The sequence below is a fragment of the Pelobates fuscus genome, chromosome 7 (genome assembly GCF_036172605.1).
Source record: "Pelobates fuscus isolate aPelFus1 chromosome 7, aPelFus1.pri, whole genome shotgun sequence".
In the NCBI taxonomy this organism is placed as follows: Eukaryota; Metazoa; Chordata; class Amphibia; order Anura; family Pelobatidae; genus Pelobates; species Pelobates fuscus.
Genome location: NC_086323.1, coordinates 77,080,977 through 77,104,488, shown reverse-complemented (window position 1 = coordinate 77,104,488; position 23,512 = coordinate 77,080,977). Strand labels below are relative to the sequence as shown.

General features: G+C 39.4%; 1 protein-coding gene across 1 annotated transcript in view; it reads right to left on the bottom strand.

The window, feature by feature from the left end:
* Positions 1 to 23,512, bottom strand: part of ASPM (assembly factor for spindle microtubules) — a 43,322-nt gene that overhangs the window by 8,383 nt on the left and 11,427 nt on the right. Inside the window, exons 5-25 of the mRNA XM_063428065.1 lie at positions 21,747 to 21,854; positions 21,234 to 21,380; positions 20,702 to 20,944; positions 18,014 to 18,081; positions 17,231 to 17,372; positions 16,136 to 16,266; positions 15,768 to 15,943; positions 15,550 to 15,695; positions 14,267 to 14,352; positions 13,335 to 13,553; positions 12,281 to 12,485; positions 11,992 to 12,137; positions 11,160 to 11,288; positions 10,662 to 10,844; positions 5,604 to 9,956; positions 4,119 to 4,268; positions 3,469 to 3,635; positions 2,998 to 3,157; positions 2,245 to 2,454; positions 321 to 470; positions 47 to 238 (exon numbers count right to left, since the gene is read on the bottom strand). Coding sequence (XP_063284135.1) covers positions 47 to 238; positions 321 to 470; positions 2,245 to 2,454; positions 2,998 to 3,157; positions 3,469 to 3,635; positions 4,119 to 4,268; positions 5,604 to 9,956; positions 10,662 to 10,844; positions 11,160 to 11,288; positions 11,992 to 12,137; positions 12,281 to 12,485; positions 13,335 to 13,553; positions 14,267 to 14,352; positions 15,550 to 15,695; positions 15,768 to 15,943; positions 16,136 to 16,266; positions 17,231 to 17,372; positions 18,014 to 18,081; positions 20,702 to 20,944; positions 21,234 to 21,380; positions 21,747 to 21,854 — 7,511 coding nt within the window. The remainder of the gene's footprint in view (positions 1 to 46; positions 239 to 320; positions 471 to 2,244; positions 2,455 to 2,997; positions 3,158 to 3,468; positions 3,636 to 4,118; positions 4,269 to 5,603; positions 9,957 to 10,661; positions 10,845 to 11,159; positions 11,289 to 11,991; positions 12,138 to 12,280; positions 12,486 to 13,334; positions 13,554 to 14,266; positions 14,353 to 15,549; positions 15,696 to 15,767; positions 15,944 to 16,135; positions 16,267 to 17,230; positions 17,373 to 18,013; positions 18,082 to 20,701; positions 20,945 to 21,233; positions 21,381 to 21,746; positions 21,855 to 23,512) is intronic.

The following is a 23,512-nucleotide window of genomic DNA, read 5'->3' as shown; positions in this document are numbered from 1 at the left end:
TTCCTTGTTTTTGCCTTGTGTTTTAACAAAGTGAAATGTCAGTCACCTGAAATTTGACTATTCCGTTCTTCACTTTGGCCTGTTTCCGGTGGAGTAAGAAATCCTGCACACATCTCTGGATTTTACGTGCTGCCTCATTCCTGCGGTGTAACCAAGTGCGCACTGCATGTTGCAAAAGGACTACCTTACCACGGGTGATGAGGAAGTTCCTGCGCTGCAGTTTGCTGCGGAACCACCTCTGCAAGAACAAAGGAAAAGTTTGGCATGTGCTGGGGTTTAGAAATTGTAGATATAGAATGGGATAAACAGCAATGTTTTACCTGAATGCAAATCACATGACTAATTTGTTTTTGTGCCCTCTTCAGAGCAAGATAGATGCGGAAACGCCTCTGAATTTTCATAGCGCAGAGGTGGTGGCGAGCTACCGTGCTGAACATCAGGAGATTAGCTTCTCTCTTTAGACGTGTAATCTGTAAATAATGGCATAATACATAATGGAGAATGATTAAACACACACACACAAAACAAAAAACACAAACACTAGTATTTTATTAATTTTGTAATGCCAAGAAGGGAATGTCCAATTGATCGTGCTACTACTAGTAATCTATTAGACAGTCTAACAGGGCAGATCCAATCAATGATCAGGCTAGAAAGAGTTTCACACCCAGATTTAACCTCCGTTACAGTGGTGCAATTCATTAAGTGTTTGATAAACACTTATGATTTAAAGAGACTTCAAGCACTTAAACTGCAAGAATGCATTTGGCAGATAATTATGCAAACAGCCATCCTGCATTTTTGTGTGTGATCCCAAATGAACTTGCATCATCAAATCACACCTGCAGCCTCCAAGTTCCAAAAACACACAGTTTAAAAAAAAAAGTATTTGAACACCAAAAAAAACTGGGAAAAAAGGGAAGATAGTAAAAAAAAGTTATTTTTTTTTAATTTATTAAAGAAAGCAACCCATGGATAAAACTGAACTTTGATTAGAGTCAGTTAAAATGTGAAATATAAATATTAGTATAAAAAGGTCCTAGTGTGTAAGTCAAAAGTAAAGAATTAGAACTTAAGAAATTAGTCTCAGTAAGCATATCCAGAGAATACAGACCAACATTAAAAATCATAGTAAACCTGCCTGTCTCGTCCAAAAAAAGAAAAAAACACGCCCCCCCCCCCCCCCCCCAAAAAAAAAAACATATGCGAGAGCCATCTTAACACAATGTGATAGCCTCCTAGAAAGGATTGTAACTTAACGAAAAAAAGAAGAATATAAAAGAGAATCTCAGAGGTTAAGAGGGGGATAATCAGCTATCCTTGATATACCTGGTGCAATATGTTATTATAGCAAAAAGACTTTAAAAGTATACCTGAGAGAGAGGTAAGGGGAGAGAGTATAAAGAAATAGAGAAACATGTGAAAACTATACACTATCCCTATGGTGCCTTCAAGGGGCACCCATTCAAACAAAGCTAGCCCCCAACCTATCAATAATAGCCTATTCATGCTAGGACCTTTTCATACTAATACTTATATTTCACTTTTTAAGTTTTATCCATGGGTTGCTTTCTTTAATAAGGGTTTTTTGCTACTATCTTCCATTTTTTTTCCAGTTTCTTGGTGTTCAAATAATAATAATAATAATACTAGTGTGACATGCACATAATTCTCATTAATAGCAGGAGGGGATTGGAAAGGAGCAGTTTGTAAGCAAATAGAAATGATGCTATGCTTCTTGGTTGTATTGGTATTTTTGTGCACATTATACAAATATGTGCATACCCATAACAGCAGTGACTTATGACATAATTGCAGGACTCAATGGGAAGGTTATGTGAGACCTCATCCACTTTCAGCAGACAGTAATAGTAACAATCACCACGATCTTTACTTTGGAGTGAATGAGAGACATTCAAAGGTGAATTTATGTTGAGATATAACCCGATTGCTGAACTTCAAATATTGGCCTTAATGTAATATTGTTGGATACGCCTTTCAAATTATTTAATATTTTTGGATACAATGTAAAACCGTTTTTCAAAATATAAAAATATAAATAATATATAATATATATATATATATATAACCTTAAGATATTTATCTAAATATTAATTCATTTGAAATGCTTATACAATAATATTCAAAAAATTGAGGCCATTATCATTATCAACATTATCACGTTTGTTTCCATGTAATAGAATGGGGAACCTAATCGCATTAGCTTAATAAAAACAACATTACCTCTTTTCTGACAAGCCATCCTCGTGTGAAGGCTTGCAATCTTACAACATAATTTTTTGCTTGTTTGAAATGAAGTCGATCGTGCCTCCCATTTAGAACAGCTCTGAAATAAGTCTGCAAAGTTACGGTCGCTGCCTTTAATCTGATGAAGTTCCTGCGGTCCAGAAAGCCTTTGTAGGAAGCTTGTATAATGCAAGCTGCATTCTGTCTCTGTATGTAATCAGAAAGATAAATTAACAAATTTAAAACAATATTTTTTTCAAAAGATGTATGCAATTTTTATTTATTTTAACTTTTTATAACATAAAATATTTTATCAACACATGCAAGTTTATCTATAAATTCTGCAATTTTTCAGTTTGGAAGATTGGGTGCATCCATTTTGAATTCAGAACTGCAAAAAACAGTTTTTGCTCAAAAAGTGTGTTTAAATATTTAGTGCTTAATACTTCAAAATCCCAGAATTTGGGGCTCATTTATGATATTTAATTTCCTTTAAACTTCACAATTCATTTACCAAGATAAAAAGGTATGACAGTTCTTCAGAATCAATAGTTTCCGAAAGCTCAAAATCTATCACACAGGCAAAACTGTATGGATGTAGTGGTTATATTGTATAGAGTGTCCCATTAAGGAATTACAGTTCCAAAAATGATAAGTTATAGGAGAATGTCACACGGACAGCTAAGACACTACAACCAGCATATATTGTCTCTATAAATACAACTGAGAAACTTGCAAAATAAAACAAACCTCTAGCATGTCCCTCCTAACAATGTGTCCTCTGAATGCAGACTGAAGTCTCAGAGCTACTGCTCGTTTTCTGAGGAACATCTGACGAACCGTTTTAGCAGCAATAGTCTCCCTCCATCTCCTCTGGATGCAAACAGTGGCTCTTTGAATTTTCAGAAACCTGAATCAATAGAAAGGCATAAAAGAATAATTCCCAACAAATCTGGTCTGCAGCTAAAACTGCATTTTGTCCCCCAAGCTGCTGAACTCTGAGCTATATCCCTAAGAAGTGCAAAATAACAGACAAGAGGCCATTCCACTGGCACACCAGTAAAAAATTGATTTTGACTTGTTCAGCTCTAGCCGACTACAGATTTACGTTGATCAAGTAATAGCCAAAGCACCTTACCAAACAGCCCCTAAAGGAGTGTGTGTGGGGAGGGGAGACATTGTCCAACACAAACACAAAAGCATATAGAGGAATAAATGTACCTGACTCGCTCTTGTTTCATTCGGATATAGCTCTGAATAGTCCTTACTGTTGTGACCATTGCGATATAATCTCTCCGAACCAAGTAGCATTTGTAGAATCTCTGAATAACACAAGCTGCACACTCTCTTCGTACCAGTTTTCTAGCTTGAGAACCCCTGTATATGGCCTACAAACCAGAAACAGATTGAGACTAAATTAGCACACACTCAATTGAACATAAGGACTCATATTACATAAGTAGGCTAATAGTTCAAGAAAATCAAGGTGAGAGGTTAAATCAGACTAGACAGCATTATAAAACCAAATATGCTTTATCAAAAGGTCAATTAACAATATCTTATTTGAATGGAAATATCTAGCACTGCATTAAAAATGTGGTTTTAATCACATTAATGTTACTTTTTGTGTGCAATACACTTCTAATGTAATTCTGTTCTATTGAATTTTTCCTTGTACATTTTATGGTTCTATTGTATGAAAACAATTCCTATAGTTGGATATACAAATACTACATAAAAAAAAAAAAAAACACAATTTTTTTTTTGGAAAGGTTTGAACTTGTAGTAGAGGGGTCATTGGAACAGCGTTCATGCTTGGGGACTGTTCATACAGTCGCTACAAATCATAGAAAATGAAAATGTTTCTGCACCTGTAGTTTAATGGCTGCTGCTCTTAGTTTAAGGTAATTATCACGTTGTGCTCTCTGAAGGCACATAGCACGGTATCTCTGTTGTATAATCAGTGCCGAAGTTTTATACTGTAAGAATAGTCTTCGGTTCATAAAACCACGCCAAAAAACCTGTAAAGACAGACATAAAAAAAGAGGGGGAGGGGTGAAGGAAATAAAATAAACGACACCTATACAAAAAGTACCATCCATTTCAATAGCATTGGAGACATATACCAATTCAATGACTTAAACAACTTACCTAGATCTACAAGTCAGCCCCTTCCCATAAAAAATAAAAATGTTTAAAAAATTTACACACATTGTACTTGGCACCTTCAGTTTGCCAAAATCTCAAACCTTTTATAATGAGCATCAAATTTAGAATATTGTACCATAGCATACCAAAGTGGTTTGGTGCTTAGAGTGCCAGTTAATTTCTGACAATTTTTTTTTATTTGAACGCTTAACAATGAAGCCGTGAGGATACCATCCTTTCTAAAGAACAAAAGCTTGCTAAACATGTATCAATCGTATTTGAATAGTCAAAACATATGCCCATTATGTGCCAAGGCTCACTCCTGGTGTAACATACATGTCAGCTTAAAGGGAAACTATAGTGCCGGGAAAAGAAACTTGTTTTCCAGGCACTATATCTCCCATCCTCCCTCGTGGTGCAGAAGGGGTTAAACACCCCCTCTGTCACTTACCTGGGTCCAGCACTGATGTCCCTCAATGCTTGCTCGGGTCCTCCTTCGCTCCTCCCCCTCAGATGTTAGCAGGTGGGGGAGATCTAATTCGCATGAGCGGCAGCATTAAATGTGACATTAAGTATTAGTATTGGATTTTAGAGGACGCTGAACGTCCCCATGCATAGCGTGAGGACATCCAGCGTCAGTTAGGAAACCAAAAGCTAACATCCCGGAAGTCCCTCTAGTGGCTGCCTGGTAGACAGCCACTGGAGGTAGAGTTACCACTGAAAGGTAATTATTGCAGGATCCTAAAAAATTCCAATAATTAGCTTTGCAGGGTTAATGAACCTAGGACTACACACTTCGACCACTTCAATGAGCTAAAGTGGTCTGGGTGCCTATAGTGTCTCTTTAAAATGGTTCACTCAATCCAAAAGAAAGCCACCACTAGTGGATGACTAGTGCCTCAATTCACAAGCCACCCATGGCCCATTTGCTATAATATATGCAGTTCCAGAACACTTTCAGCTACTAAATGACTCCAAAACCAACAGGTTGACTAGGAGGTATTATTATTGACATTTATATAGCGCCAGATTCCGTAGTGCTTTATAGTAATTGTACAAAAAACATGTTACATCAATGATTTACACTCAATAACTAAGGAGTGCCTGACCTTCCATAAGACTAACATTACAAAGACAGAAGTACAATAGACTGTCCATTTTAAGTTACAAGAGTAAATGTGTTTGCAAGTATATGAAACCTCACTCACCTGAATTATTACTGCACTAGTCACTATTTTTGTAAATTTCTGCCTCTCTCGGTAGCCTCTGACAGCAGCTTGCAAACAGACAACACTCCTTCGCAACTCCAGGTAGGTTTCTCTCTGGTGTTTCATTCTACCACATGATCTATACCATCGCTGTATGAGCAAGGCTGCATCCCTCTTCATCCTATACATACGCCAAGTTCTGTACATCCGGTAATAGGACTGCAACATGATCGCTGCTTCTCTGAGTTTTAGAAATCTTTTCCGACATACAACCATGCGAAAGACAGACTGCAATTTTCTTGCGGCACTTTCTCTTTGTGCAAGCTGTCTCGCAACTATTCTTCTGAAAGCTGACTGAATTGCAAGGGCAGCTTGCCTCATGGACGTGTATTTAGCTCTTTGTAAACGAGCCACATGGTTGGTTCTGTACCACCTCTGTATGTAACAAGCAGCTCTTTGCCTTTCTTTCTGTATTGTTCTAGCCTTATAGCCCCTAAAGGCTGCTTGTATTGTGATGACGGCAGCCTTCGTCTTTACAAATTCTCTTCTAGCCCTGTACATCTTCCATTTTGACTGGATCATGGTGGCTGCAGTGGTCAGTCTAGTCTCTTTTGCTTGCTTTCTTGCACGGAAGGCTGACTGGATGCGCTGAACAATATTTCTAACTGCTCTGTATTTTCGCATTGCATCATACCTTTCACGATTTGCTCTGAACCGTTGCTGAATGGTTCTAGCAGCCCTCCGTAATTCTAAGAAGCATCTTCTGTGAACATGCATTCGATAAGAAGCCTGGATTTTGGCAGCTGCATTAAACATATGTTTTAAGTTCTTCCGGGTTCTGGTGGCTCTGTATGCTGCTTGTATAACAATGGCTGCCTTACGAAGTTGCACGTATTGATCTCGCTCATGCCTGGCAGTAACAGAAAGTCTGTAATAGCTTTGTATGGAAATGGCAGCTAATTTAATGGCTTGATATTTGACATACAATATATGCATCCTAAACACAGACTGGATTTTAGTTGCTGCTTTATGCTGCTGCTTAAGTTCCTTACGCTCTTTAAATCCCCTGTACGCAGCCTGAATACACACCGTAGCCTTATGATAAGCAAGGAATTCCCGACGCACAGATCTGCCGAGGAGGATGGATTTGTACTTTCTTTGAATGCAAACTACAGCACACTTAACCTCCATATAGGACTTTTTCTGTATGTAAGCTCTAAAGCATCTCTGGATGATTATAGATGACCGATGCATATTTTGAATCCTCTTTCTTGCTTTCATGCCACGGAAAGCAGCTTGCAACAAAATTGTTGCTTTTTTGGTGTTCTGGTACAGTTGCAGTTGTGAATTTCTAATTTTTGTCTCTCTAAATCGTTTTTGTATCATTCTCGTGGCTTCTAACACACGCTTGTAGTAATTGCATTGAATTTGCATTCGGTAGTAGGACTGAATTATAGTTGCTGCCCTGTGCATGGTTTTTATATTATTGCGGATTCGCAATCCTCTATAAGCCGCTTGTAAACGTATTGTTGACCAACGAAGTTCCAGATAGGATGCCCGTGTTTGTCTACATAATACAACAGATCTGTACCATGTCTGAACAACAGTGGCCGCGCACTGCGTTTCTTGATACAACTTGCGTGATCTGTACATGCGGAATGTAGACTGTATTTTAGTGGCCATTCTTTGATTTAATAAGAGTTCCTTTCTTACTTTAAATCCTCGGTAGAAAGCTTGGATGCAGACAGTGGCCCTGAGCATAGTTTTGAAGTTTTTCCGATGTTCCCGAGCCAACACAGCAGCTCTGTACCATCTCTGTAGAACAACTGCAGCTGCTTTTACAGAGATAAATCGTTTGTGTTCTACGTATGTTTTCAGAAGTCTCTGGATTACAATGGCTGCTGCATTCATTTTTTTCTCTTGCTTTCTTGCCTTCCAAGATCGATAAGCAGCCTGTATGCATAGCGCAGATTCCTTTATGAAAGTGTAACGCATTACTTCAAAGTCTCGCATCTTGTTTGCCCTATACCTCTGTTGAATTACACATACTGCCCACTGAAGTTCTTGGTACCGATCTCTACACAGAAGCATCCTGACATAGGCCTGAATTTTGGAAGCTGCTTTGTTCATTCTACGCAGCCTCTGCCTCTCTATTGCCCCTCTGTATGCTGCTTGAATAAGCACGACTGACTGACGCTGCATCAAAAAACGCTTTCTTTCATAGACAGCCAGCCTGCATGTCCTATACCATCTCTGTATAATAATGGATGCATGTTTCATTGCATGATACGCAGCTTTGGTCTTGTGCATGCGAAACGCAGCTTGGATGACTACAGCAGATGCATGCATCTGTCTAATCTTTCTTCTCACATTACAGCCCCTATACACAGCCTGAACAACAACAGCAGCTTTCCGAAGTTGGATATACATCAGTCTCTGTTTGTTTGCATTCACCTTCATTCTATATCTTTGCTGAATTATTATAGCGGCTCTTCGAAGAGCAAGGAATCTTCGTTTTTCCAAATAGGCTTTAAAACTGCTTTGAATTACGGTAGCTGCCTTGTGTTTATTCTTGTGTTCCTGTCTGGCTTTCATTCCTCGGAAGGCTGCTTGGATGCGGAGTACGGAGTTCCTGATGCGCTTGTACTGATCCACTTGGTTATTCCTTTCTATAGACGAACGGTAGCGCCGCTGCATTGCAACAGTTGCCACTTTCAGTTTTTGATAGTAACTGTGTTCTTTGTACATCCTACACCATGACTGAATAACGGTTGCAGCTTTGTGCATGTGTTTCATTTGCTCCCTGACTTTTCTACCTCTCCACGCAGCCTGCATAACACAGGTTGCTTTCTTCAGCCACAGATAATGTTTCTGTACCTCCTTTCTCTTTTGTACAGCTCTATACCACACTTGAATGTGTACAGCTGCCATCTTTATCTTCTGATACCTGACACATGTTTGATGCATTCTAAACCAAGATTGGATTATAACTGCAGATCTGTTCATCTGGATGATTTTTCGCCTGACTTTTATACCTCGGTAACTAGACTGCAATTTAATAGTGGCTGTTCGCAAACGCATATACTCTGCCTGCTGCAACCTGGCACAAATAGTGGCACGGTAATATCTCTGAATGGAGAGAGCTGCAGCCCTCATGCCAACATACTCCTTTCGGAACTTATAAGATCGATAGGAAGCCTGGATAATTGAAGCAGATTTATGGAGATTCAGAACTTGCCTTCTTGTATTCCATCCTCTATAAGCAGCCTGAAGAACAACTGCAGCGGCTTTTATTGACAGGTACAATGAGCGTTGAGATGTTCCTACTATATATGCTCTGTACTGCTGCTGAATCAGTGTGCAGGCTTGTTTCTTAGTACTATACATGGCCCGACAGGCATGCATTCTGTAATAGGACTGAATCAAGGTTGCTGCTTTGCATCGTCTCTCATTCACTTGCATAACTCTGCTCCTCCACAGAGCTTGAACTTTTCGAACAGTCAAACAGAGTTTGAGGTAATGCTGCCTCTCCTTCCTGCCGGCAAGCAATGCATGGTAATACTGCTGTATTTTAACTGCAGCATTCTTCTTAGCTCTTAGTTTTTTCTGACAGACAAATCGTCTAAATTCAGACTGAATACATATCGCAGCCAAATGATGCTTTCGGATTCGCTTTCTTACAGTCCAACCACGGTAGCCAGCTTGAAGACAAACAACAGCTCTTTTGGTCCTTAAGAACATCTCTTTATCACTTCTTGCTTGTCTTCTGCTGCGGAACCATCTCTGAATAGAAATCGCCGCTGATCGTCTAACCAGGAAGAGCTGTCTCTCTGCCTTTCCTTGCCTGTATGCCCGGTAGTAGATCTGTAGCATTAGGACGGATTTCTGTTTGTTTAAAAATGCTTTTCTTTGCATCATACCCCTGAACCAAGACTGAATCTTTATTACTTTGTATCCGAGTTGTAGATAGTTTTGCCTTTCCCTGTGCATGCGATACATTGATTGAATAGTAACAGCAGCAGTATTTAGTGCTCTTTGTTTTCGTGCTCTCCACCTTCTGTATGCATTTTGAAGCACTAAGGCTGCTTCTGTTACTCTTCTTAAATGTTTCCTTTTCCATCTTCGGAAAGCAGACTGGATGACCACAGTGGCAGATTTTAGCTGGATATATTTTTCATGGTTCCTTTTTGTCAATAGCCAAGAACGTAGATGGCGTTGGATAATAACAGTGGCCACTAACACCCTGTTGTAGGAAGCAACAGCAATTCTCGTCCGTACTTTTGCTTGTAGGAGGATAATGTAATGCCTGGCTTTAATGTAACGCTTTCTTGCCAAGTAACCTCTCCAAAACCTCTGCAAAAGTAAAAGTACAAAAGTTAGATATGTTTAGTGTTACCAGAATTCAAAAATCATCTCAAAACATTGAACTGACTTCATCTGTCAAGTACTATGTATAGAAACAGTTTCAATCTTTTAACGTGTTTAAAGAGAACTCTAAACGGACAATATGCATTTTAAAGTCTGCTCATGTCAGTTAATGATAAAAGCACATTAGACAACCTGCATGTATGTTGAGAGTGTTACAATCTAAACATTTGACAAGTACAGACAGACTTATTTAAGATGTCCTCTAATTAAATCACTAAGGCAGAGAGTGTGGTTTGTTGAAAATCAAAAATAAATTTAGCAATGACATTTCAAAAAAAATAAAAAAATGAAATGCTAAAATCCATATTGTCTATTTTTACTTGGCGACAGATTGTCAGTACTACATCTTGAAGAGCAAAAGAACTCTGGTGCCTTGGCACTGTACCTAAGCAGAGAAGACACAAAAACACGCACTATAAATGTAAAATATATAGATGTCATCCTAACATTTGATTGATACTTTAGACATTTTAAGCATACATGTATTTAGGTGGCTTAATGTGTTTTTTTTTGTTTGTTTTTTTTAAAGGATGCAATGCAATCCCAAATGAATTATCTACATGAAATGAAGGCTGTCACTTTAAAGCACGTGTGATGGTATCTGAGACAATTTGAAATCTGTATTCCAACCTGGATGATGACTGCTTGAGATTCCATCCGCAGGTGTTCTTTTAACCTTTCAAGTTGCTTCCGTGCTAGATGTCTTCTCCAACACTTTTGAAAGACAACTGCGGCAAGATTCTTCTTTAATTGGCATCTCTTGATATATCGAACTATTGCAGCTTTGATAATGCAGGCTGCTTTGTGCTTCCTCTGTAAAGCAGAATTTATTGGAATTGTATTTTATATAAGACTTTTAAATATATTTTCACATATACAGAGTTTGGATACAATATAGCTACTTTGTAGAGGGTTTTTTCTTTTTTAGAAGACCCTTTAGTGCAGTCAATCAGAAGTCTCTCCTCCTTACATACATATATATACACACACACACACACACACACACACACACACTATAAAAATGAAATCAGCCTGTTTACTAATGAAAGGGGTACGCAAAATACAGTCTGTATAATTACAGAGTTTTTACAAAGCTTCACTCCCAGACGATTCAAAAAGAACAGTAACCTGCTGAAGTTGCTCCTCTGCTTTCAGTCTGTACTTCCTCCATGCTGCCTGAATCACTCTTGCTGCTCTTGCTTCCTTGCACAAATCCAAAAGCCGCACACACAGAAATGATAGGTAAATGATCACAACCTATGCCAGAAAGCCCAGACAATGATGGCACATGATTAGCAAGCAGTAGTGGCAGGCGCATGATCGTTTTACAATTAATGTTATTGTGTGATATATATACCACACATGTATTTATGGCATACTTCATGCTGGCCCATTTATTGCTCCTTATGAGGGAGCATTAGACTAGCAGTTTTTTTCAAGTATTCTTTAACTAAAATCCACCAGGAGTCATCATTTAAAAGAGGCACTGTAAATTCCAATGCATGTATTGTGTTTATGTAAAGTTATAGAAGAACAACATGTATATAATGGTTTTGTACAATATATGATTCTCAGTACATCAGTAAGAAATTATGTATTGAGAAACAGCTGTAATATATTTCAAATACAAACTATAATGGATATCGTGTAGCTATGCATATGGTGGCAATTGCAGATCCAGTCAGAATAAAAATAAATAAAATATTACTAGAGAAATGGTGACTTCAAGGGGAAGCACATACTATTTGAGTACTAAAGGTTAGTGTTTTGGTTGTATGTTCATTTTTAACACATTTTGGTGTGTCTGCAAATCATAGGAAGATGGCGGAAACAATCACAGTAAGGGCGTTCCTACTAAATGCACTTTAGTTCCAGGATATGTGTCAATATCACAAGGGAATACAAATAAATACAAAAATCTGACACATAAAAGTTGTAATGTGCAATAAGCATTCCTTACCTTCTCATCTGGGATTGTATTGGACATATCTGAATGATGGATCATGGTTGGAATCCCTCCAAGATTGGACACAGCTGTATGTATTAAGCTATAATTCTTCCTCTCATTCTCCAGCAGTTCCTTATAGACAGCTGAAGTGGTAAAGCCTTCAAAGACAATTATTTTTACATGCATAAATATCCCTATAATATACATATATACACACACACATATATAAATGTTGAAGCAAGAGAAGCTTCAACATTTTTAAAAACCTAGTGACCCACATTTATGAAAACAATTAAGATACCTTGTTCACCCATCCCAGGCCAAAGATCCAATGAACTGTCAGAGTCAGAGGAGCAATTCAGCACCACAGTTCCAGTTTCTGTACATTCAATAGTCTGAGTGGTTCGCTGGCATATATCATGTAGTGGCAAGTAACTGGGGTGATAGTGATTAATCAAATAACAGAGAATGCGCCCGTCTGAAAAGCAGACTGTAAAGTTTTCAACCTGGAAAAAAGAAAGAGTTAAATATTATTAAAATATTAAAAACAACAAAGTTATTAAATCTTCTTAAGACTAATACTCTAAAATCAGGCCCAGACATAATGTAGAAATATAAACTGGTAAAGACATTCGTAAAGTAATTGAAACAAACAAAAAGTGAATGGTTCTTATATATTCAGGTTCATCTAGCTGTCCCATGTTCCAAAGTAAGACCTTGAAATTCTTCTTATAAAAAAAAAAAAAAAAAGAGTAGGACCAGGCACTCCAGTATGTGAGCAACTGGAATTTTATTCCACACAAGCGACATGCAAGATTTAGATTCAGAGCAGCCATTATCAAATTGACTTGGTAAAGGTTCAGTATGTCAAAGCCTTGTCTATATCACTTGTGTGGAATGAAACTCATATTACTCCCCTTTTGGAGTGCCTAGTCCTGCTGTTTTATTTAATTACCAGAGGAATAATGTGAATCAACAATTTCTATGGCTTCTTTCGGTCAGGATCTGGATTGTATACATATAATAGTTGAACACCTGTACCACATTTATATACATACAATGTAAAGTGAAAATATTAACGTGTGTGGGGAATATTTATCAAAATGTTCATTAGACAAAACAATGGGTAGTCATTGGACAGCTAGGTGACCATAGGTGGTTAAAAATATACCACCAGTTTTATACTAGATCTATCATAGTCTATTAATTTCCAATTCCTGCAAACATACAAGTGTCGACAAATAAAGCAATATATCACATGACCACACATATGGACAGACTAAAAAGTGGCACCAGTACTCATGTGCCAATTGGATATGAAACAGACATTGCTATAAACTTTAGGAGTTCCTTACTTTACTGCTGTAAAAGGCACACACTGCATTAACCCACTCCATGAGAAGCAACATTCGTTCATTGTAATTCTCAGGGGCAAAAGTGTCACTGTCCCTTTTCTTTGCCGTTTCAGTGCTTGTGAAAGTCCTCAGAGCAGCGAGCTTCTTCTGAACATTGTATCTTTCTTTCAAAAATCGTATTTCCTCCTTTATTTGCTCAATGCTCAGCAGTACATCCACCTGCAAGGGTGGCAAAAACATTAGATCAATCCTGGAAGAAGACTAACATACACAAATTGTACTTTTTCAGGGTTAGTTACTAAAGTAAGAATTGTTGGGAATTCATAATTTACAGCCAAAATAGCTGAAAATAACTGTTCAAGTCAGCTATGCTTCCAGTTGGTCTACTGTGGCCTTAAATTTGAAATTCACTTTAATTTCCAGACAATTCTGACTTTTGTGAATAACCCCTATTGGTATTTCTAAAAGACTGCAAGTAAGCAACATTAGAAATGTGTCTAAAAGGATGAATTAAAATATACCGTTTGAATGGTTTGATGAAAGTTATGGGTCCCACCATGCACATGTGTAAAAATAAAATCAATCAATCTACGGATGATCCCGAGACTGTGATATTTTCCAAACACTCCAGTTTTGTAGACACACACAAGTCCTACAACCACTACACTACCATTTAAGCAGATCAGACATCTTTGCAAAAGCATCTCAGAAGTGACAGTCCCACATAAGTATCTATACATTTGCCTGCCTTGAAAAAAAATTGACAGAAAGAAATCCAGTAGGTTTGTCATAAATAATCTTTATAAAAACATTAGTGACAAATAACTGAGCAAACAAAAAATAAGTTTTTTTGGTTGCCCGCCCCCCCCCCCCCCCCCCCTTCTTTAAAAAAAAAAAAAAATTAAAAAAAAGAAAAGAAAATGGATATATACCTGAAATGTAAACACTATCCTCCAAAGCAGTGCTAATGTGCGCTCACGGTGTCTGTCTACAATGTCTTTGGAGGTAATTGAGACTCCTACAAAAGAGAATACAGAAAGGTTAAAATTGTAACGAAATCAAAAGATTAATACATGTGATATAGTTCAAAGAACCTAATTCTTGCCTCTTTTTTAAAGTCCCTACCAACAGTTTAAAGAAACAGAAAAAAAAGTGATGAGAAACAGTCATGTTAAAAATAGGTTTATATATTAAAAAAAAAAAGGAATATTCCTGCATGTCCTTCAGGGACTTTTCCGCAGCTCACTTAGAGCAAAATAATTCTCCTATTTTAACATTTTCCAAAACTCTGGTAATACAGATCTAGCATGATTTTGTAGGCCCAATAGAGGTGCAAATGTGAGTACTGCAAGAGCATTGAAGAGTCTCTGCCCTGTCTATAATCCTTCCTTTCTTAAAGCAATGTTTTTACACTCAAATCTGTAACTTGTTTACAGAATAACCAAAAATGATACATAAGTCCCAACTGGTAGGATACCATCTACAAATGGTATCAGAACTACTTTTGGAAGCAGATTCCTTAAAAACGCACTGTGACCACCCCCAAATCAGTATTTTACAAAGATAGAAATCGTTAAGAAATCATATTGACAGTGATGAATTCCACTGAAATTCCTGCCCAGTCAAAATATATATGGAGACAAGGTAGGAACTACTTTGTCTCAGTATTTTTCCTACGCTTGACACAAAAAAAAAAGTTTGTTTTTAAATAAAGTGTGGAGCTACCAACATCTAGAATGGTCAAAACCTCAGCCAGTAATGGCTGCATCTATGGAGAATCCCACGGTCTCGCAGGTCTCCTTTCCATAGACCACAAGACTATTAAGTACCAGGAGCAGAAAAGGACCAGCCAGAAGAAGATGGCAGCGCCTGCGAGGGGCTGATTCGGGTAAGTTAAGTTCACCTTTGTCTGCACCCCCAGCGGCAATATCACAGTCAGGGTCTTTACATATTTTAGCAAAGAAACCCAGACGTGACAGTGCCAATTTAAAACGCATGTAGATCAGAAAAGGAATTAAGTGTGGAGATTTAGTTTCACTGGCACTGTTCTAAGTAAAATAGTTCCCAACTTAAAAAAGAAATTAAAAAAAAAAACATGTCTCTCGAAAACAAGCTGTGATTGAGAAACAAAATAAAAAGTTAGAGATGTACTTGCTAAACCGAGAAATAGGACAGGAGGAAATGAGATACCAATTAAAATTTTTGTATTTATAACCTTTTTCATCTTTAATTTGGACTCCTCGCTCCATCAAGACTTGTAAGGCCACTTCAACATTATGCATCTTCTGAAGACGACTAATGGCCGGAACTCGCAACTTTTTAGACAAATCCCAGTTCTGGGTGAGCAGTTCCATCATCCTTCTGTATAGATAACAGTGTTAATGAACTGTCCCAGATGAAAAGAGAAATAAGGACATCAGAAAAACTACTCACACAAGGCGAACACCACAATGCAGATCCATAGCCAGGTTTGTCACGGCAAAGTCAAACTCATCAAGGGGAGTCTGAGAATGGCTGACTGGCAAACCCAAATAATAGAGGTGACGTGAGAGATCCCCTTCTCCACTGAGGAAATCTCGTGAGAATGCCAGCAACAGATCTTTACTTGTCTGAAGGGATAAAAAAAAAAAAAAAAAGATTACAAAATAAAAAATATATAAATTTACTTCAGAACTAGAAAATCATAATTAATAATGTGACATTTAAAGCACATTTTCAATGCTATATGGTGAAACTCAATAAATATAATCACAAGCAATCGTTTTAGGTTTAAAGAAATATATAAAGAAATATAAATGCACCTTAAATTCTGCGTCTTTCCAAAACAAGCAAGGATCATGATCAATAAGCCTGGACTGTTTAGCATGATCAAGGAAGAAAACGAGGAGCAACAATTTCTTCAAAGTAAATTTGGAGAGGGCTTCTTCATGACCTGGGTTGATAACGGTACATAAGATATAGTTTCCAGTAAACAATTTAAAAGTGTATGTATTGGAAAAATGCAAAGTTATTAGATTAGTGAAATATTAGTTTCTGCAGTGTGGATTTCTTGCAATCCACACCAGAACAGAGATCTGAAAACAAGCAATACTTCACTATAGAGCGAGTGCAAATGGACAAGGAGCTTGTATGGTGAACCTCAACAGCACAAAAAAAAAAAAAAAAAAAAAAAAGTATAACCAAACACTCATACAAAGTATAAGAACAAGCTCCAGAATATGAAAATCACACAAATAAGAGGGGAGGAAAAAAGGGAGGGGAGAAAGAGTGAGAGCACTCATGAGACGTAGAAGCATGCAGGCATGTCTCCCCAAAAGGAGTGAAATCCGTATGTGCTGTGCTTCAGTCTGTAGCTCATGAAGAGAAGATCCAATAGCGTGATACCATTAAAAAACACTTTTAATGATTAACAATGCACTTACAAGAAGGCAGTCAATCCAAGAAGGCAGAAGACATGCTTGGATTTTTAATCATTAAAAGAGTTTAATGGTTTCACGCTATTGGCTCTTCTCTTCATGACTTTCATGACTGAAGCACAGCCCATACGGATTTCGCCCATTTTGGGGGAGACAAGTCTGCATACTTCTACGTCTCGTGTGTGCCCAAACTCCCCCTCTCCCCCAATTTTTACTCTATTGCACTATTTACAGTTTTTGTTTTTCAGATCTGTGATATCGGAACATAGATCTATCTGGGATTTGCCTGTGGAATCCTATTCATTGAATCAGACACCCCAGGTCAATCCCAGATAGACTGACTCGTTTAGGAAGAACCACTTAGATTAATCTCTGCACAAATTTAAAAAGAGAACAGCAGTTCTAGAATACAATTGATATAAAAGACTGTAGCAATACCAATTAAGATTACAAACAGTTCCTAGTAGTGAGACTACTTACCATCACGGTATAAGTTTGGTACTGACGGATGTCTATATTCTGCTGCTATATCTGGATTCCATAGCAAACGGTTCAAGATGAACAGAGCGAGACCTGTGATGTCACTGTTACTTTCCAGAGATATTAATTCTCCGAAAACAGTCTTAAAAAACAAAACAAAAAAGAAAAGTTTTATCTGGCATAAAATACCAACACCAGTAGAACCTAGGTTTAGGACATCACTGATCTGTAAATGCCAACACCTAACCAGACAATTGGGGGCAATAGTAACTTAAAGACTATCTACATCTAAAGGCCAGGAACAGCATCATCTATAGTTCTTATTAAGCCAGTTCTATGGCACAAACTCCAATATTTAGGAATTATTAAGCAAATTTGCTTCAATAGGATAGTAACAAGACATACGTCTTCAAGGACTGTTTTGACAAGCTGGGGTCTACTAGAACATAATGTAATGCATTCAATATAACTAAAAGAAGAGTAAATAAACCCCTACATATTGAAATCGAAATTCACAACATTGCCTAATGGTTGTAATGTGGGCGTTTTGACTGCATTCATCCTGGACAGCCAGATACATATTTTTTTTACCTCTTGAAAATGGCCTGTAGTTCTACATGTATTTTACCTCTCTGGTTCATACTACAGATAGACCGTAGTATGAAACAGAGAGGCAAAGAACATCTAGAACTACAGGCCATTTTCAAGAGGTAAAAAGAAAAAAAATACTCATTACTCCCATTAGGAGTATTTGCAATACACAACTAAATGAATGATAATTACCTCCAATCCTACACGAAGCCACAATGGATTATAGGACAGAAGCCAATTCAAAATTTTTTGACGTTCACCTACAAAACAAATACACAGTATTTTACTTAATCACATATTATTGGCATTTATATAGCGCTAACATATTCTGTAACGCTTTACAATATTATGGGACGGGGAGATTTTACAATAAACAAGATAGTTACAAAAACTTAAAAGGAGAGGGGGCGTGGCCTGAACCTGCACCGGAGCGGACGCCATTCCTGCCTGCTCCTAACAAGCCTGAAACGAATCCGCAGACATCCGCAAACGGAACCGACCAAGTGCCTGACCCATACTGAAACCGGCATAAGGGTGACAAACCGCACACATTGATGCCTTTTTTCCAACCCCAGCGATCGGGAAAGGTAAAGCGGAGGCTAAAGGCCTACACCTCGCCGACAGCCGCCGGGCTTGAGTATTTCCTCGATGGAGTATACAGCCGAGGTGAGCCCCCACCCCTTAACGACCCTCTGTCAACCTACAACAATACCCCAACGAACATGGGGAGAAGAACACAGAAGGTACTAACCGGCCACCAGGCGGAGCAGACCGACATAGGGGCTCTGCTGCAGAGGCAAGCACAATCAAAGATGGCCGCGGAGGCCCCACAAACTCCGACAACGGCCCGGACAGAGTCCCACACACCTGCTCAAGCAGAGAACGAATGTGAGTACACCCTGACACCAACACAGGCACCACTTGACAATACACTGGCCACTAAACAAGACCTCCGTAACTGGGTCCAAGACATTAAGGAGACACTGGCCGCGGACGTGGGCCTGCTTAAAGGGGAAGTACAGAAAGTAACTGAGAGAGTAAGGGTGACTGAGGAGAGCATTATGTCCTTCCACACAGAAATGACAGCAGTAAAGGAAGAAATAAAACAATTGCAGTCCAACCAACAGGGTCTCTCCCTACAACTAGCAACACACGAAGACCGAGCTCGCCGCAACCATGTCAAAATCCGCGGAGTACCCTCTGATATAACACCTGAAGAACTACCTCACTATGTGAGACGGCTCCTGGCCACTATCTTGCCGCCACCGACAGCACGGAAGATGCTCCTCGACGGGCTGTACAGACTCCCACCCTCCGCCACAATGCCTAGCACAACCCCCAGGGATGTTATTCTGCGCTGTGCCACCACACAGGACAAAGCCACCATTATGGCGGCAATACGGGACAAAAACCCCTTGGCCTTTGAGAATACACAGCTGCTTTTCTTTCAAGATCTGACCAGAGCCACACTTCAATGGCGCCGGACACTATCCCACTTTACGAGCTTACTACGCTCCGCGAAGTTGCCATACCGTTGGGGGACGCCTCGATCCCTGCTAATTACCCAAAACGGGACCACACACACAGGGTCTCCGCGACCACAGAAATACCTGCAGTGCTCGCTAAATTGGGATTACAAGACGAAAATGACGCAACAGAGACCGCTGCTCAGAGATGGGACCCAAACAACACGGTGCCATTCATCCCGAGAAACAAGGGACCGACAAATCAGGACACTTGAAAAACAAGGACTGAAACAATTCCCACACGTCATACACAGTCCCTAGAATCACGGCGGACTTAAAACTTTCTTTTAAAACTTTCTTTTAGACTGACTGCCGCCCTTCTTCGTAATTTTTCCTTTTGTTATGTTTCTTTTTAACATTACTATTGTGGATTCCTTGAATGCTGATACCCTGCTTGACACATGTCTAAATGCTACCTATACGTGACAGCACGCATAGACACACTAACTCACAGTAGACCGCACACGCTGAGAGCCTCACGCAACAGTTGGAGAGGCAGGAACTATAGGAGCTCCCTCTCCACCCCCCCCCCGCCACCCCCTAGGTTAGGGGTACAAAGCCTCCCTCCGGGACACCCTAGACACACGGGCGTATAACCCGATGAAACCTGAACACAAGTTAGCCTACAGCCTGACTGAGACGCCCTGACAAAGGACTCTCCCCGCACGAAGCATGCTAAGCGATATTGCCACAGACGATCATTAAAGAGAATAGGGTCACACAGCACCATAAAAAGCCACGTACCCGGAGACACACACCTGACCACGACAAACATAAACTTATCTAGTCTACCTGAATAGTGGACACCCTGACATGACACCACGTGAATGCCTGTACTAACAAAACTGTAACCATGAAGACTACCACCACTACCACTACCAGTCGCCACTACTGTAATCACACTTGCTACCACTCACTATCATACGCCACACTCGATTTGTGCGAAAGCACAATATAGAAATGTCCTGGTTCTTAATATAATGATACTGTTATGTTTTATCCTGTCTTATTGTTTATATATTTCCACCTTGTGAAATACCGTGTTGTTCTCCACGATTAAAAAAAAAAAAAAAAATGTGCAGCATACCTGGACTATGTCCGCCCCAACATTGTCAATATACCTTGTGTTAAGAAACCAAAATGTAAACTGTACTAATCACTGCACACCCAAAATAAAGAATTAAAAAAAAAAAACAAAAAAAAAAAAAACTTAAAAGGAACAATAGGTTAAAGTCACACAAATAGATTTCGGTTTTAAATTATATCCCTTATGAAGAAGAAAACCGTGGACACACCATGTCTCACTGCAGTCTGTTTCCCCAAATGATATATCTAGAACACATAGTATGTTTACCAATATCCTTCCATAAATGTCGGTCTTTTCTCACAAGCAGTCTCCGAGCCTCAATCTCCACCTCTAGTCTTCTTATTGCTTTCACCACAGGCTCAGATGTAAAGAGACGGCACGCCGACCTCCTAAGTCTATTTAACCTGCATCGCGCTGTATAGGCCTTGAGAGAAACCTCATCCTTGGTAGGGGCTTTTGGTACACTTATCTTATGGGAACTTTCTTCTAAGATCAGGGCTGCTGCATTAACTACAGAGAAGAAGAAAAAAAATGTATAATTATATTATAAGTAAATATTAAAAGGGTTCCACACAATGTATAAAGAAACAAGTTACTAGCCAAGAGAACATTCAATTCCCTGTATTTGTGAGGTTAACATCCATGTATTGGACCACAGTGTTTTGTTTTCTTAAGATACTGTTTCAGTTGGGAAATAATTTCCCCCCTTTTTTTCTTATCGAGTAACAGGGTTACAATATTTTGCAATCTAGATTGAATTGTTCACAACCCAAAAGTGGAAAAGATTTCTCGATGTTACCTTTTGTAGTATCTCGTTTAACGGCAAAGTCATCAGGGGTCAGTGTGAAGTTTAGCCACCAAGTAAAACCTCGTTCTTGCTTTGCCATCCAACGTTCATCATAAAACATGTTTTTGGCAGCAAAAGGCATTGGGTGTCGTGGAATAACTAGAAGAATGAGGAATATATATATATTTAACGGTCTATAAATCTGAATAAAGAAATAGAAAAACAAACAAACAAAAAAAAAAAAAACAGTTTCATGGCCAACATATTAGAATGACTATGCTGTTACAGATTACCAGAACTGACAACGTACACTAAAACTGAATTTGCATAAATATAGTAGTTTTATTGGCATTTACATAGCGCTAACATACTCCACAGTACTTTACAATATCATGGGAAAAATGTTAAATAAATGTTACAAAAACAATAGGTTGATGAGGAACTCAATCAAAAGAACTTGAATCTGGATCTCAAGAAGAGGTGGGGTACAAACACAATGGGAAGAGAATATTTTCTTTACCTTACCTGTTTTTGATGGCTTCATGAAGTTTAGTCGTGACTGAGCAACAGCTACAACATGCTTGATATTCTTTAGTTTTCCATCTGACTGCAGTGGAGGTGGTAGCACTACATCTGAAATAAAATTATGTATTATTAACCTTGATAATTTATAGTTAACATGTCGCTCACTTCAATAGGGCAGGTCATGTATATAAAAAAAAAAAAAAAAAAAAAAAAAAAAAAAAAAGCTCAATTACTGCATCTACTGAAACAAGTTTTCCCCTGTGCTATAAAAACTGCCAAAGATAGGTTAAAAACAATTTTCATGGGTAGCCTAACCACCAATGGAGACCGACGCGTGAATCCTGTGCTCTCCCTCCTTGGAGATATAATCTGCCAACATCAGCAAGTTTTACCAGGCATCCAGTCCTACCAAGATATCATCCGATACCCACAACACTACCCACCCGGTGTAACCATGGGGGGCAACAAGAAAAGTAAGGATTAACCACCTCCAGTGGCCAGAATGTTCCAGATCCCAAAAGGGCAAGGGCGGCTACCTTTGAGTCAGGGTCCGCCGAACTCTGGCTCAGAATCCGACAGCAGCGAGGCCTCTGAAGGATTATAACCTCAAAGATCTTAATAATCGATCCCGCAGGAACAATATCCGGATAAGAGGCCTGCCGGAAACAGTGGGGGCGGATGACAGCTTGCCTACACCCCAGGAGCTGTTCCACTCCCTCCTGCCAGACACCACACCACGACCAGGAGATATAGAGGGCTCACAGAGCATTTCGCCCCTGTGGTGCTCAACCCTGCAGTCCCAAGGGACATGATCGTTCGAATGCTCCACTTTGCCACTAAAGAAAAGCTTATGGCAGCCACTAGAAATAGCCGAAATTCCAGACTCACACTCAGGCCTTCTTCCTAAATACTGGACTGCGACAGTCCACTGTGCAGTCAGCGCAGGAGCATAGCCTAAAGATGGGTGTTCTCCAGGCCCACCAGAAGATTGCTAGTGCCCCATCAGTATACGGGGGTCACGCAGATATAGAAGACGCCCATTGATTAACTACCGCCATATTTTCCACCCAGGGTAGCCACACCGATTTTCACCCAGGCTACGAAAGATACCGATGCCATCAGGTTTTGAAGATATAAGCAATGATGCCGGGGACTTATAAGGTAGCATAACCCTAGACACCCATGTGGCCCACCTAGCCCATTATGCTGGGCGTTACAGACTCATGGGGAGGGAGAAAATTACTCTCTAATCCATAGACACGGAAACACCCCTGTACTACCCACCAGTCTTCACCCAAAACGCCCAACGACAACCTGTACCACCCCTGTATATCCCCCCCTCAACCTTCGCCCCCACATACCCTGGCAACCAAGGTTAAAAGACTAGGAGAACTCCCTTGTATTCCATCCCTCTACATCCCTGGGGGAGTCTTCCCAACCCCCTCTACCACCCAGTTTTGCTCTGACTCCCTCTCTTCTCCTCTCTCCCCACCCTCCTCTCAACTATCAAATTCACTAACCACTACAACCCCCTCCCACGCTACCCCCTCCCCCCTTCATACCCTTTTCTATCACATATAGGTGCAGTAACGCAGTCTTTGGTGTTTTCTCTAATGTTACTGCTCCTATCTTATTAGTTCGAACGTTAAGTCCCATAATGGGATAATTCTAGGACAGCTCCACCAGATATGTAATATTGAGCCGTCTATATGTGAGCATCTCCAACAATTAGGAGGATTGCTTGATGAGATTTTGTTAAGTCTTAT